Raw genomic sequence first — 13,773 nt, forward strand, 5'->3', positions numbered from 1 at the left:
ACTGGAGGTACACGAGGGCATGGGTCGGGAATCGGGGATGCTGCTTTGCAACTTATGCAGGTGTTTTTTTTGCAACTTACGCGGATGTTGCGTACATGGGGATTGAAGAGATGGCATGGTCAACTCAACAGGAGGATCAAACGGGTTCTTATTAGGGTGAATCGATGGCTGGCGAGGCGGCTGATCCTTTCCGGCTGACGCCTAGCAGTTGCCTTTTTTATAGCATCATTTCGTCATTTTTGCTCAGAATACCACGGATATCATTTCATCATGAAGCTTCATACGCGAGTATATCGGTCGGCTACATATCTTACAAAAAGATCAGATTTTTTGTCCAAGTATGTTTTCCAAATTTACTATTCGCAGGGGGTTCCCATGGAACCATGTTCCAAATTAAAGTCCACGTCCGATGTGAATGGACGAGACTTGCCTGCTCCCTCCCCGTGTGCCCATCCGTACTCCCGCATATGTGGCTTGATTTGATTGGACAAAATAAGGTCTGGCCCCACCCTCTTAAAATCAGGGGGGAGATGATTAGATTAGAAAGGAAAAAGGGAAAAAGATAGCCGTAGGATGAAGTGGGAGCACGGATGGAAGCATGGAGAGGGAGTAGGCAAGCCGGATCCGATGTGAATACCACTAAAAAATCTACAAATTGATTTGGCATTTTGCATCTGATGAAATCATGATTTCTTTCCTTGTTTTAGCACAAACCAACATTATTACGTATTTATGTTTTTTATGTATTTATGTTTTCGAGGTAAAAGATATCAACATGCCAAGAATATGCATTAGCTAAACTAACATATAGTATATGTATGCAATGTACTTCTTAGTGATAGGCTATGCATTGCAAAAGGGACGCTCCATTCGGTCAATGACCATAATATTATTTTTCGGATGCATATAGTATCTAAATACATATAAGTATCTAAATAAAATTCTAGCCTATTAGCACCGCCGTTTGCTCAGACCATAATGGTCCCCGGTTCAAACCCCGTGTACCAAACTTTTACTTGTTAACTTATATTTCCATTTTTATTTTTGTATAGAACGAAATAACATCAGCTCATGAATGCATGGTTTCAAGTTTTTTTTGCCCGGCCACTATCTATTTTTTTAGGTGGAACAAAATAAGTTTTTCACTGGCTATTACCTATCTATATTAGATGGAAGAAAATATTTATAGAGCTCACTAGACTCTAAAAAAACAAGGTGGGTCCTACTGCAAACATTGGTACACAGGTCCTACCGCTCAATAAGCCATGAACACTAGTAGAAAAAGGCCCATTTGTCCCGGTTCTAGAGGGCCCGGTTCTGTTACGAACCGGGACTAAAGGCCCTCCACGTGGCCGCTGTCTGGACACCAACCGGGACTAAAGGAAATTTTATGATTTTTTTTTAAATTTTTTTAATTTTCCCGATTTTCAAATTTCTGAATTATTTGATAATTTAATCTCTAAACACCCCTCATCACTGCTCAATTTAACCTCTAATCTCTAATCACCCCTCATCATTCCAAATTATCTAACTTCCCGGCCGGTCACCCATCCTCTCACTACTCAAGCCTGAGCACGTTTAACTTCCGGGTTCTATTCTCCCTCGTTTCCAAGTCTGCATTTGTTGTTTTCCTGACAATAGTAAGATGTCAATCCTATTAACCCTCAGGAGTTTAGCTTGAGCATGAAGTCACATGTTTCACTGTTTGAGTTTGAAACTATTATTCTAAAAAACAATAATTATTTAGTAACACTAATATTTCTTGAATAAGTAGTTTGACCATAGTGTGACCAAATTTAACCAAAAATCAAAAAAACTGAAATAATTATTTAGTAAAACTAATATTCTTGAATAATTATTTAGTAACACTAATACTTCTTGAATAAGTAGTTTGACCAGATTTAACCGAAATTTAAAAAAACGACATTTGAGCATAACATTTTTTCTTTTAAAATTTGAGGATTCAAAAAATTTGCAAACAGGCCTACGGCAGTCAAAATCGGATGCAGATTTTCATGCTGAACATTTTGATATATCATACGTTTTTTCGACATCGTATGCAGAAGTTATGGCCGTTTTACTTTTTCATAACATTTTTTTACAAAACATGTCCAAATTTAAGTTTTAAAATTTTCCTAACTAGTAGATGTAGTAATATAACTATATCTCGAAGGATTTTATTTTTTGAAGTTTTTATCATTTTCTTTTGTTTTTTTCAAAACTGAAATGACGATACAAGGGGGGTGGTAGGGTTTGAGACACGAACCCCTTTAGTCCCGGTTCGAGACACGAACCGAGAATAAAGGGCATCACACCATTTAGTCCCGATTCGTGTCTCAAACCGGGACTAAAGGTCTAATCTTTAGTCCCGGTTTGAGACACGAACCGGGACTAAAGAGCATCGCACCCTTTAGTCGCGGTTCGTGTCTCAAAACGGGACTAAAGGTCTCATTTGAACCGGGACTAATGCCTTTAGCCGCTCGAACCAGGACTAATGCTCACATTAGTCCCTGTTCGTAATGCAACCGGGACTAATTTGTATATTGAGCTGTGACCAAAGCCCTATTTTCTACTAGTGGAAGCAGCTATGGCGGGTCCCATCGGTAGACATTAGTTGAGAAAATTTTATCATAAAACATTCGCAATATTCGGCGACTCTATTAGGTTCGTCAAAGAAATTACCAAACCGTCGTAGAAATTGGTAGCCAGGTGCGCTCAAAGGTTGAAACGACTTAGTGACTTCTATCGTCTCTGATTTGCGGTAATCAATGACGCCACCCACGAAAATATCACACATTAGGTATTTCCATGACATTGTCCATCTCCGTCACGAGGATTTTCGACACAGCATCTCAGTTTTCTTGTAGTGCTCTTTGATCGCATGTTCCCTTCTTCCTTCTCTGTAGGGCTCGGCATCAAGAACACATTGGAGGACCATTTACGATGCCTTCTGGTGCAAATAGTGGAAGTGTTTTAGTAAATATATATTCATGTGAAACTGAAATTCAGACAACCTTAGATGAACATTATTGTACTGAATCTTCATTGTATTGTTACTCTGTATGAATGTATATGCTAAACCAAGATTACTACTGGACTTAGGACTTAGTATTACTTGCTTGACCAAAATGTTTGAACAGACACCCTCGCGCCAAGGCGCGATCCCGATCTAGTTTACTATTTAGTGAGGGGCTATGCATTGCAAAAGCAACACTCCCTTCCGTCAATGACCAGTGGGGCATGGGCTAAGGACCGAACGAGTGGTCAAGCCCTTCTAGCATCTGCTTGCCTGGCTGACGCTGTCGTGGTCAACCTGTAGCTTACTGGCCCGGCATCCATCCATTCATCCACCAAAATGTAGCTGCATGCACACGCACGTATGCCATCTTCAACTTTAAGCTCTTCATTGATGACGGCCAGCCAGTAGAGCACTCCCTGCCAAAAGGCTCCGTGAGAGAGCCACCGTGACCTGCCTGCACTCCTCTCCAAGCTCTTCATTGATAGCGGCCAGCACAGTAGAGTTTAACGAGCACTCCCTGCCAAAAGGCTCCGTGAGAGAGCCTCCGTGACCTGCACTCCTCTCCTGTCCTCGTCCACTCCGCCAGCAGCTTCGAATTCCGACCTCTGTCTCCCGGATCGCCGGACTCCCGGACCTCCTCGCTTCGCCATGTCGGCCGCCGCGCTAAGAAGCCAGCTCAACGAGCACATCAGCTACATGTACGCCACGGTGAGTCGTCCCTCCCCTCAACTCTGTAGCGCGCGACCGTGTGGCCCTGGGGCTGGAATTCGTGCCCCGGATGGCTGTATGGCTGTCTTCTGACTTGGCCTGATGGATCCAGGGAATTCTGGACGAGTACTACCAACAGCTGCAGTCGCCACAGGACGAGGGGTTCGTCCCCGAGGTCATCAACATCTTCCTCGGCGACGCCGACAGGATGCTCAACGATATCACCAGCCTTCTGTCCGTGCCGTACCACCGCGCCCAAGCCCTCTGCTCTCCTTATCCCGATCGTCTTGAGTATTGATTTCGTCTCCTCTGCTTAATTTCTGATTCCCTCCCAGGAACCTGCCCGTCGTCAACTTCGAAATGGTGGGCGAACTGGTGCACCAGCTCAAGGCGTGCAGCTGCAGGTGATTTATTTCCCCACTGCATCGATTCTGATGTGTTTGTCATGGGCATTACCCTTTGGTAGGTGTTGTTTGCGGCTTCGCACTACTGCGTAGCCATAAGTATAAGTGTCCAACGGCAATGTTTAAGGCTCGACGAGAAATTAAAACTTTGTCGTCTTGCGAGCCTTCCTGGTATTAGCTAGTGATATGCTATTCAGCGTAACGGCGATGGCGGTTTTTCTTGTCTGTCCACAAATCTATTAGGATGTGTCGGTGCTGTGTCATTTGCGGTTGTCGTATACGCATAAATATAAGAGCTGGGTTTAGTATAACGGAATTGTCGGCATTCCTGGCAATGGCAAAATGCTAAAACTCGTTAAGGAAATAATTGTTGTGTACCTAACGGGGGTACTGGTATTCATCCAACGGCAATGTTATGGCTCGACGAGAAATTGAAACTTTGTCGTCTTGTGAGCCATCATGTTATTACTAGTGATATGCTATTCAGGATAACGGTGGTGGCGGTTTTCCTCGTCTGTCCACATTTCTATTCGGATGTGTCGGTGTTGTGTCGTTTGCGGTTGTCGTATACACATCAATAGAAGAGCTGAGTTTAGTTTTGTTTCATATTTCATAAGATGGAATTGTCGGCATTCCTGCCAATGGTAATGCTAAAACTTGTCTAGGAAAACTTTGTCGTCTTGTGGAAATTTCTCGTACTATTGAATGTGATATTCAACAACGTATTAATGATCTCCTGCTCTATGTAACGCCAATGGGTGTTTCTCCGCTACATACATTGATGCTGTCTCTATTTGGATCTGTCGTCGTGGGTGTGTATACGTTGTGGGTATGTGCCTTGTGCAGTTTGTGTTGTCGTTTAGCCATAATTCCAAGAGACGAGTTTAGTTGTGTTCTGTGCAAATGGAAATGCCGATATTCATCCTGTTAGGCCAGGGAAATTTTATCGTTTTATAAATATCTCTAGCACTACTAACTGCTATCGCACATAAGGCCAACAATGTTGTTTTCTTTTCCGGTTTATCAAAAAAAATATCTTGGTAATAACCATGATGAATGACTCCCCCAATATTATTGTGACACCGCAATTATGCTTATGTGAATCAACATTCCTTAGCGTTTGTTAAGTTTGAGAAATTTTCAGTTTCTTGATCTTGCTCTTTTTAGCATGTATCAGTGTTGGTGCTAGGAAAGTTAACCTCGCCTGCGAGCACTTTCGCCAGTTCTACAAGGCAAAGAACAAAGAAGGGTCAGTTCTTGATACCTTACTATATATGTTGCATAGTAATTATTCTCTACTCTATGTGATTATCAAATCCCCTCTGTGAAACCTGCAAGCTTATTTTGTCTTTTATGACACTATTTTTGGCTCATATTAATCTAAGGTTCATAAGAACTAACCTGCTTGTTCACTTCATCTCCAATAAGGTGATTGATATAACTCACTTCTTTATCTCAATATATGCCTCTTTGATAATTCTCATGTAACTTGTTACTCTAGACTTCTGTTTATACCACAACTAAGTTTTGATGGCTAGAGTTCTTTCTCAAACAACGGGTTACAATTTCCGAAGCATTTCAATTCAGTTTGCTTAACCCCTTCAGAACGTGACAGTGTGGTGTGTTTGCATTATTTCAGGTGTCTCACGGCATTGAATCTTCTTAGGAACGAGTTCTATGATGTGCGCGGCAGGCTACAGGCCATTATGCAGGTAGCATCTTATGCGTCTATGTTGGCTTTTGACTTCCAACTTCTCACAAGTATCGTAAATACATAGACTGGTCATATATTGCTTAAGATAAAAAAACAATAATAGCCTTGATCTTATTTTTGTTACTGTTGAAATTTTTATAGCAATATGTTTTTTGGTTTCTGGAGCACTTAGTTCGAGGTTTTCGAAAGTCCCATTTGGTCGTTGAATGTTTCTGCCTTAATTTTGTCACAATGTTTCGTTAGATGTATACATTAGCTCAAAAAAAGCAGTTGTATCTCCTTGTTTCCCAGCTCAACTTAACCTTTGCCATGTACCCACTTAAGCAGCACTGTACTTCGTAGACCTATCATAATAATCTATTCTTCTTTTGATGTAGTTGGAGCAGCAGATTGCAGCCTTGGGTCCTAAGTAGCAGTAATTGAAGCCAAAAGAGCATAGCCCCGTGTGATCTGGCATGATGCGGAGGATGTATCTCTCAAGATGTAGTCAGCATTCAGCAGTTGCTGGGCTTTTGGAGGGGGAAGCGTGGAATCACATGACGATTCTTGCTTTGGCACTCCGGGCTCGCGACCACCCTGCAAATGGAACTTGTTGTCTTGTGTGTCGATGTCTTTGTCTATCAACACTATATACTCGTGTGTCATGGATAGCCTGTTGGCTATGCGTAAACTCTATATTTGGTTGGTTTCTTTTTGGCTTGGTTTCTTGTATGTTGTTTGTTGTTTTTAATTACCGTCTTGTGAAATGTTGTTTCCTCCCCTTTGGGTGAGGGGAGAGATTTGTTGGTTCTTGAACCAAGCTAAAATCTTGTTGTTGGCCGGTATACCGAGAGGTGTTGCCTCCTGGCCGCTGTCACCACCATCAGAATCTCGCAGCATCGCCGCAACAGCGAACTGATCGTTTGTCCGCCAGAGAAGAACAACGGATATGCTGGGAGGGGCCCCTAAAGGTGATGCAGGGCAACATCTAGGGGATCATGAAGCTTGCAGTCCTCAGGGATCGCCTGAGCCAGGAGTCGAACACACGACCTATACAAGAGGCAACCAAGGGGTTGCCACCCATCCAGACAAGATAATGCATTCTAATGTGAAGTTATCGGTTCTATAGATTTTGTTATCTGTGACGCTGGTTAAAGATCCCACACAAAGTCGAAGCCCACGCAAGGTTGAGTTTCCACGTTGCTGGGTTGGGCCTTCGCCTGACGGATTCCTCCCGTTGTTTCGTTGGGCCTATGCATGGATGCAAATTCTAATTATGCCAAGAAACAGATGAATGAATATTTCATGTTGTACGGGGCAAAAGACGGCCTTGCATCAAGCGAGGCATGGCTAGCCGGCGATGTCCAGATGACCGTCGGTGGTCTGGGCGTCTAATAGGCACGGATGACCTTACGGGGAACTCCCAACTACTCCCCACAAAAAAAGAACTCCCAACTACCCTATGCACCGATGACCTTACGTGGAATTCCCAACTACACTATGGCTCCTTTTGTGATTGTGCGGTTGATATGTATTTCTTCTAGACCTCGGCGTGCGCCTCCCTGCCGTCGGTAGCACTGTTGGATGTTTAGGTGAATGGGACAATCAGCATTTCTTTGCATACATAGGTGGAACAACTAGCGTTTCTTCATAGTGTACTCGCTATGAATCATTGTGATTGCACATAACCCTAATTTTCTTTCCCGTTGCAATGCACGGACATATGTGCTCGTCCCGTACGTACGAACGAAACCGGGAGTCTGCTGAAGACTAAAAAATAATCGCCGGAGCCAGGAGTCAAACGCACGATCTATACAAGAGACAACCCAGGGGTTGCCACCCTCCAGATAAGATGATGTGTTCTAAGGTGAAGTTATTTTTTCTATAGATTTTGTTATCCGTGGCGCGGGTTAAAGAGACAACCCAGGGGTTGCCACCCAGCCAGACAAGATGATGTGTTCTAAAGTGAAGTTATTTTTTCTATAAATTTTGTTATCTGTGTCAAAGCCCACACAAGATTGAGTTTCCAATTTGCTGGGTTGGGCCTTCGCCTGACGGGTTCCTCCCGTTGTTTCATTAGGCCTGTGCATGGATGAAAATTCTAATTATATCAAGAAACAGATGCATGGATATTTCATGTTGTCCGGGGCAAAAGACGGCCCTGCATCAAGCGAGGCTTATCTCAAAAAAAAACAAGCGAGGCATGGCTAGCCAGCTATGTCCAGATGACTGCCCGTGTTCTGAGCGTCTAGTAGGCACCGATGACCTTATGTGGAACTCCCAACTACAACCCCGAAAAAAAAACTCCCAATTACGCTATGCACCGATGACCTTACGTGGAACTCCCAACTACGCTATGGCTCCTTTCGTGATTGTGCGGCTGATATGTATTTCTTCTAGACCTCAGCGTGCGCCTCCCTGCCGTCGGTAGCACTGTTGGATGTTTAGGTGAATGGAACAATCAGCATTTCTTTGCATATATAGGTGGGACAACTAGCATTTCTTCATAGTGTATTCGCTATGAACCATTGTGATTGCACATAACTCTAATTTTCTTTTCGGTCGCAAAGCATGGGCATAAGTGCTAGTGTGTGTGTGTGTGCGTGCGCGCGCGCTCGCGTGTGCGTGTGCGTGTGTGTCCGAATTCCAAATTATTCTTGATACAACAAGGCTTGTCCAGTATATTCTCACTCTCCTGTTTATTTCGCGGGCTCCATTCTTTTTTCTGCCCCACACCTTTCTTTCCTTAGCTGACAAATGCGACCATCTCCAACGTCTATTCTGACGGCGCTTGTTCTTGTCGCTCTTGCAAATCTAATTGTTCTACCCATTATGAGCAGTCGGCTGGTTTGAGGTTCTCCTTTTTGGAATCTGTCATCTTCCTCTCCATTTGCATATTTGTTGGCCATGTCCATCAATAGGCGCATGGACGTAATCCTAGTTAGCCCCAGCTTGAGCTGGAGGTGTTTGTACCTCACACCCCGTTGGAAGGCCAGGATGGCTCTGTCCTTTGTGATACCCTCCACGGCGTTGCTTAGCTGAGTCCACCTCTATATAATCCCGAGTGTTCTCCTGATACGTCTTCAACAGTAATTTGTTTACCCACCGTATGCTTTTTGTTTCTAAAAATATCTTGCTGCAATTTATTTATCGTTATTTTATTTTATGTTTTATTTCTATCTATTACTATCAGATTTGATCCTTGCAAACGACCACCAAGGGGATTGACAATCCTCTTGATCACGTCGGGTGCAAGTATTTGCTCTTTTGTGTGTAGGTGCTGATAACGAGGTTTCGTGTGGTTCTTCTACTGGATTGATAATTTTGGTTTTTAACTAAGGGAAATACTTATCTCTACTGTACTGCAATTCACTTCTTTTCGAGAAAATCTCAACGCAGCTCACAAGTAGCATCTCCTTGGGCCCTCGCACACAAAAGCATTAGTTCCTATTAACCTTCGAGACGCGTTTACATACCCTAGAAGTTCTTGAAGAAGACATCCTCCAGCTCTTGTCAGGGGTAAATACTATTTTCCGGTAGATTGTTGATCCACGCTCTAGTTGATCCCTCCAGGAAAGAGACAAGTTCCGCGTAGATAGATTCTCGTTACCGCCTCCGATCTGCACGGGCAATAGGTAATCTGCGAGGCAAGTTTCCGACTTGGTGTTTCCATCATACTTCTAAATTCCGGAACTCATCCAGAATCGATAGGGTAAAGGAACCATATGGATCTTCCGACTCTAGATGTCTCTGTCTATAATACCCTAGAAGTTCTTGAAGAAGACATCCTCCAGCTCAACAACAAGAAGCACAATGGGCCTGAGGATCCTGATCCACTCGGTCAGTCATGCTCATGTTCATGCCTTGCATCCTGTGCATGATCCCCCTCACTTTTGAACAAAGGTTTTGCGTGCGTCGTAGTGCTGGTCACCCCATTGGTGTGGAGAATTCGCCCGTATCCTAGGTGAATCTCTATTATGTCAGGGCGAGTCATCATGCCTATGACGTTGATCGTCTTGTCTGCATGGCTGGTCATCCAACTGTCAGGGTGAACAATCCCGATTGCGAGGCGAAAAATCATGACGTTGGGGATAAGCATCCTGATGGCATGGAGAATCATCACGTCGATGAGGAAGAGTCCTCTGTCTTCGTTGAGAATAATCGTCTCGGCCACGGGGAACATCTCTATGCCCTTGTGGTAAGACGCCATCATGGTGTTGAGGAGAATCTAGTCGGTGTCGTGGAGAAGGGTCCTCACGCCACCGAGGAGGCTCCTCCCGGCAACATGGAAATGGCTCATGCACATCCCCCCACACAGTTGTCGGCCCTACGACTGGCCATCTGTCGTGGGTGTGAAGAGGCTATTGTTTGGCACTCGGTTTTCGGTTCCCACAGGCACTCTGCTGCGAGAAGCCAGACAGTCGTGAATCATCTTGTTCTGCACGACTGTGACCTTCAGGAAATTCGACAGCTGTCGGATGCCGTCAACGATGTCTCTGTCTCCCTGTTGTTGGATTGCATCTGCCACTCTAGTCGCGGCCTAGACATTTTCAATCAGGGTGCACATGACTCGGGAGTCGCCTAGGCCTTTGGCTACAAACTTGTTGATATCTTGCCCTCGTCAAACTACAGACCGGGATGTCTGCTGATGTTGCCGACTGTTGTCCGCTAGCTCTTGCTCTCAGGCGATGAGGTTTCGGTGGCTTTGCGCAAGGCGAGCATGCTCAGCCAGAGTGGAATGACGTGACACCTCTAAGACTTTGTCAGCCGGTGAATCCCCTGAGATCGGGGTGTTGAGGAGCTGCTCGACGGTTTCCTGAGTGAGATTTTGAAGGAAATATGCCCTAGAGGCAATAATAAAGTTATTATTTATATCCTTATATCATGATAAATGTTTATTATTCATGCTAGAATTGTATTAACCGGAAACATGATACATGTGTGAATATATAGACAAGCAGAGTGTCACTAGTATGCCTCTACTTGACTAGCTCGTTGATCAAAGATGGTTATGTTTCCTAGCCATAGACATGAGTTGTCATTTGATTAACGGGATCACATCATTAGGAGAATGATGTGATTGACTTGACCCATCTCATTAGCTTAGCACTTGATCGTTTAGTATGTTGCTATTGCTTTCTTCATGACTTATACATGTTCCTATGACTATGAGATTATGGAACTCCCGTTTACCGGAGGAACACTTTGTGTGCTACCAAACGTCACAACGTAATTGGGTGATTGTAAAGGTGCTCTACAGGTGTCTCCGAAGGTACTTGTTGAGTTGGCGTATTTCGAGATTAGGATTTGTCACTCCGATTGTCGGAGAGGTATCTCTGGGCCCACTCGGTAATGCACATCACTATAAGCCTTGCAAGCATTGTAACTAATGAGTTAGTTGCGGGATGATGTATTACAGAACGAGTAAAGAGACTTGCCGGTAACGAGATTGAACTAAGTATTGAGATACCGACGATCGAATCGCATGCAAGTAACATACCGATGACAAAGGGAACAACGTATGTTGTTATGCGGTTTGACCGATAAAGATCTTTGTAGAATATGTGGGAGCCAATATGAGCATCTAGGTTCCGCTATTGGTTATTGACCAGAGACATGTCTCGATCATGTCTACATAGTTCTCGAACCCGTAGGGTCCGCACGCTTAAAGTTCGGTGACGATCGGTATTATGAGTTTTTGTGTTTTGATGTACCGAAGGTAGTTCGGAGTCCCGGATATGATCACGGACATGACGAGGAGTCTCGAAATGGTCGAGACGTAAAGATCGATATATTGGATGACTATGTTCGGACACCGGAAAGGTTCCGAAAGGTTTCGGGCATATACCAGAGTACCGGGGGGTTACCAGAACCCCGGGGGGTTAATGGGCCTACATGGGCCTTAGTGGAAATAGAGGGCAGCAAGGGGAGTGTGGAGTGCCCCCCCCCCCAAGGCCCAAACCGAATTGGTTTAGGACAAGGGGAGTCGGCCCCCTCTTTCCTTCTCCTCCTCTCCCTTTCCTTCCCTCTCCTACTCCTACTAGGAAAAGGAGGAGTCCTACTCCTAGTGGGAGTAGGACTCCCCCTCTTGGCGCGCCTCTCCCTGGCCGGCCGCCTCCTCCCCTTGCTCATTTATATACGGGGGCAGGGGGCACCCCATAGACACAACAATTGATCATTGATCTCTTAGCCGTGTGCGGTGCCCCCCTCCACCATAATCCACCTCGATCATATCGTAGCGGTGCTTAGGCGAAGCCCTGCGTCGGTAGCATCATCATCACCGTCATCACACCGTCGTGCTGACGAAACTCTCATGTGAAGCTTTGCTGGATCGGAGCTCGCGGGACGTCATCGAGTTGAACGTGTGCAGAACTCGGAGGTGCCGTGCGTTCGGTACTTGGATCGGTCAGATCGTGAAGACGTACGACTACATCTACCGCGTTGTGCTAACGCTTCCGCATTCGGTCTACGAGGGTACGTAGACACACTCTCCCCTCTCGTTGCCATGCATCACCATGATCCTGTGTGTGCGTAGGAAAATTGTTGAAATTACTACGTTCCCCAACAGATGTTGCCTGTCACCAGATACAACATTGCTGGTTGCGGGAGATGAATCGACCGGTGCACCCCATCGAAGGCTAGACTGGGGGTATGCCAGCCATGAAAACTTCCGACATGGGACTCTGAGTCCCGCAGCTATCTTCCTCCTCGAAATCGGACTCCAGCAGATGGATCAATGATTCATTGTCCATCATCTCGACGAACTGGCTTGCTCAATGAAGAAACTATGGGTGAGGCTTGCCTGAGCGCTTTCTACGGCATCATGGCGCCAAAACAACCGGCTGATGCGAACCCTAGAGTTGAAGGCTCAAAATGCCCATGCCATTGGTCTGATAATGGATACTCATGCCGGCATGTTGGCGCAATTCGGCAGAGCTTCAAGATGCCACATTGAACCGTCTACGGCGAACTCGAGGACACCGAAATGGATGCGGCCAAAAGGAGTTGACGAGAAACCTCAATAGACGCTCTCCCCAAGGTGGTTGCCAACCGTCGTGGATATAATCCTAACAATAATGGGGGGTATGTAGAAGCAATCGTATCTATCAAACAGTACAATGGGAGTATGCTCAAGAAATTATATAGGTTTGGGCCCTCTTTGGTGAAGATAATACCCTACTCTTGTGGTGCTCTTAGCTCTTGGCGTAGGTTAGAGTGTCAGAGAGTTCAACCCTCGGTCTAATGCCTTACTCCCGGCTTATATAGAGTGTGCTCGGAGGGGGTGCCATAACCGGCTGGTATAAATGCTATTGATGGTCACATGTATGAAGTACTGTCCATGGCTATTACTACCAATAATTGTCGTACTTAACTTAGATCATACTATGGTTGAGTAACGAAGGTAACAAAGACATCATGGAAGTCAAGGTATCCTAGAACGCAGCCGACTGTAGGCGGTCCGACTGCTCCTGTCTTCCTGGTGACCAATTGTTGGGTCTTGTCCACTAGGGGGTTCACGATGGGACAATAGACACTTGGTCTCCTCCAAAGTATCCCTCTGGTATCTGATGCCTTGGGCTGCAGTTCTAAAGGGACTGGTGTAATGCCCCTTAGCCCATTGTTTTTTGGACTGTATTCTTGATTGGCTTGGACCCTAGGCTGGGCCATATGTGTTCTTGGGCGTGCCCCTTAGGTATAACCCGTCATGATCGATCCCCATGGGTCATCACACATAAAAAGGAAGAACATAGTCCTTACAAATTACAAGTTTACTCGATCTTATGTAGTTATAGTCTCCCATGCATGAATTCTTCAGGAGATGCATGGAAGGGCATCGAGACGAGATTGATGGAGCTGGGAATGATGGTTTCAAAGTGCTTTTAAAACAGACATCCTATTTTTGTGAGTAAATTCCATTCTTTACCTCTAGTTCACATTTGTGACAAATT

General features: G+C 45.0%; 1 protein-coding gene across 2 annotated transcripts; it reads left to right on the forward strand.

The window, feature by feature from the left end:
* Window positions 1–3,450: 3,450 nt before the first annotated feature.
* Window positions 3,451–6,575, forward strand: LOC147974361 (histidine-containing phosphotransfer protein 2-like). 2 transcript variants are annotated; one of them, XM_087517421.1, is made up of 6 exons: window positions 3,451–3,727; window positions 3,840–3,961; window positions 4,063–4,131; window positions 5,309–5,380; window positions 5,771–5,843; window positions 6,223–6,575. In XM_087517421.1, exons 1-6 carry the CDS (start codon window positions 3,668–3,670, stop codon window positions 6,256–6,258), a joined length of 432 nt encoding a protein of 143 aa, XP_087373547.1. In that variant the 5' UTR covers window positions 3,451–3,667; the 3' UTR covers window positions 6,259–6,575. The 2 variants fall into 2 exon arrangements, with proteins under 2 accessions (XP_087373547.1, XP_087373548.1); XM_087517422.1 differs by lacking the exon at window positions 5,309–5,380.
* Window positions 6,576–13,773: the final 7,198 nt, after the last annotated feature.

The sequence above is a fragment of the Triticum urartu genome, chromosome 4A (assembly GCF_056163025.1).
Source record: "Triticum urartu cultivar PI428250 chromosome 4A, HENAU_Tu73, whole genome shotgun sequence".
Taxonomy (NCBI): Eukaryota; Viridiplantae; Streptophyta; class Magnoliopsida; order Poales; family Poaceae; genus Triticum; species Triticum urartu.

Excerpts from the sequence above, each read along its gene's own strand:
- LOC147974361 (XM_087517421.1), top strand. The coding sequence starts at position 3,668 with ATGTCGGCCGCCGCGCTAAGAAGCCAGCTCAACGAGCACATCAGCTAC. Across the intron at positions 3,728-3,839 it reads TCAGCTACATGTACGCCACG|GGAATTCTGGACGAGTACTA; the intron begins GTGAGTCGTCCC and ends TGATGGATCCAG. Across the intron at positions 5,381-5,770 it reads AAGGCAAAGAACAAAGAAGG|GTGTCTCACGGCATTGAATC; the intron begins GTCAGTTCTTGA and ends GCATTATTTCAG.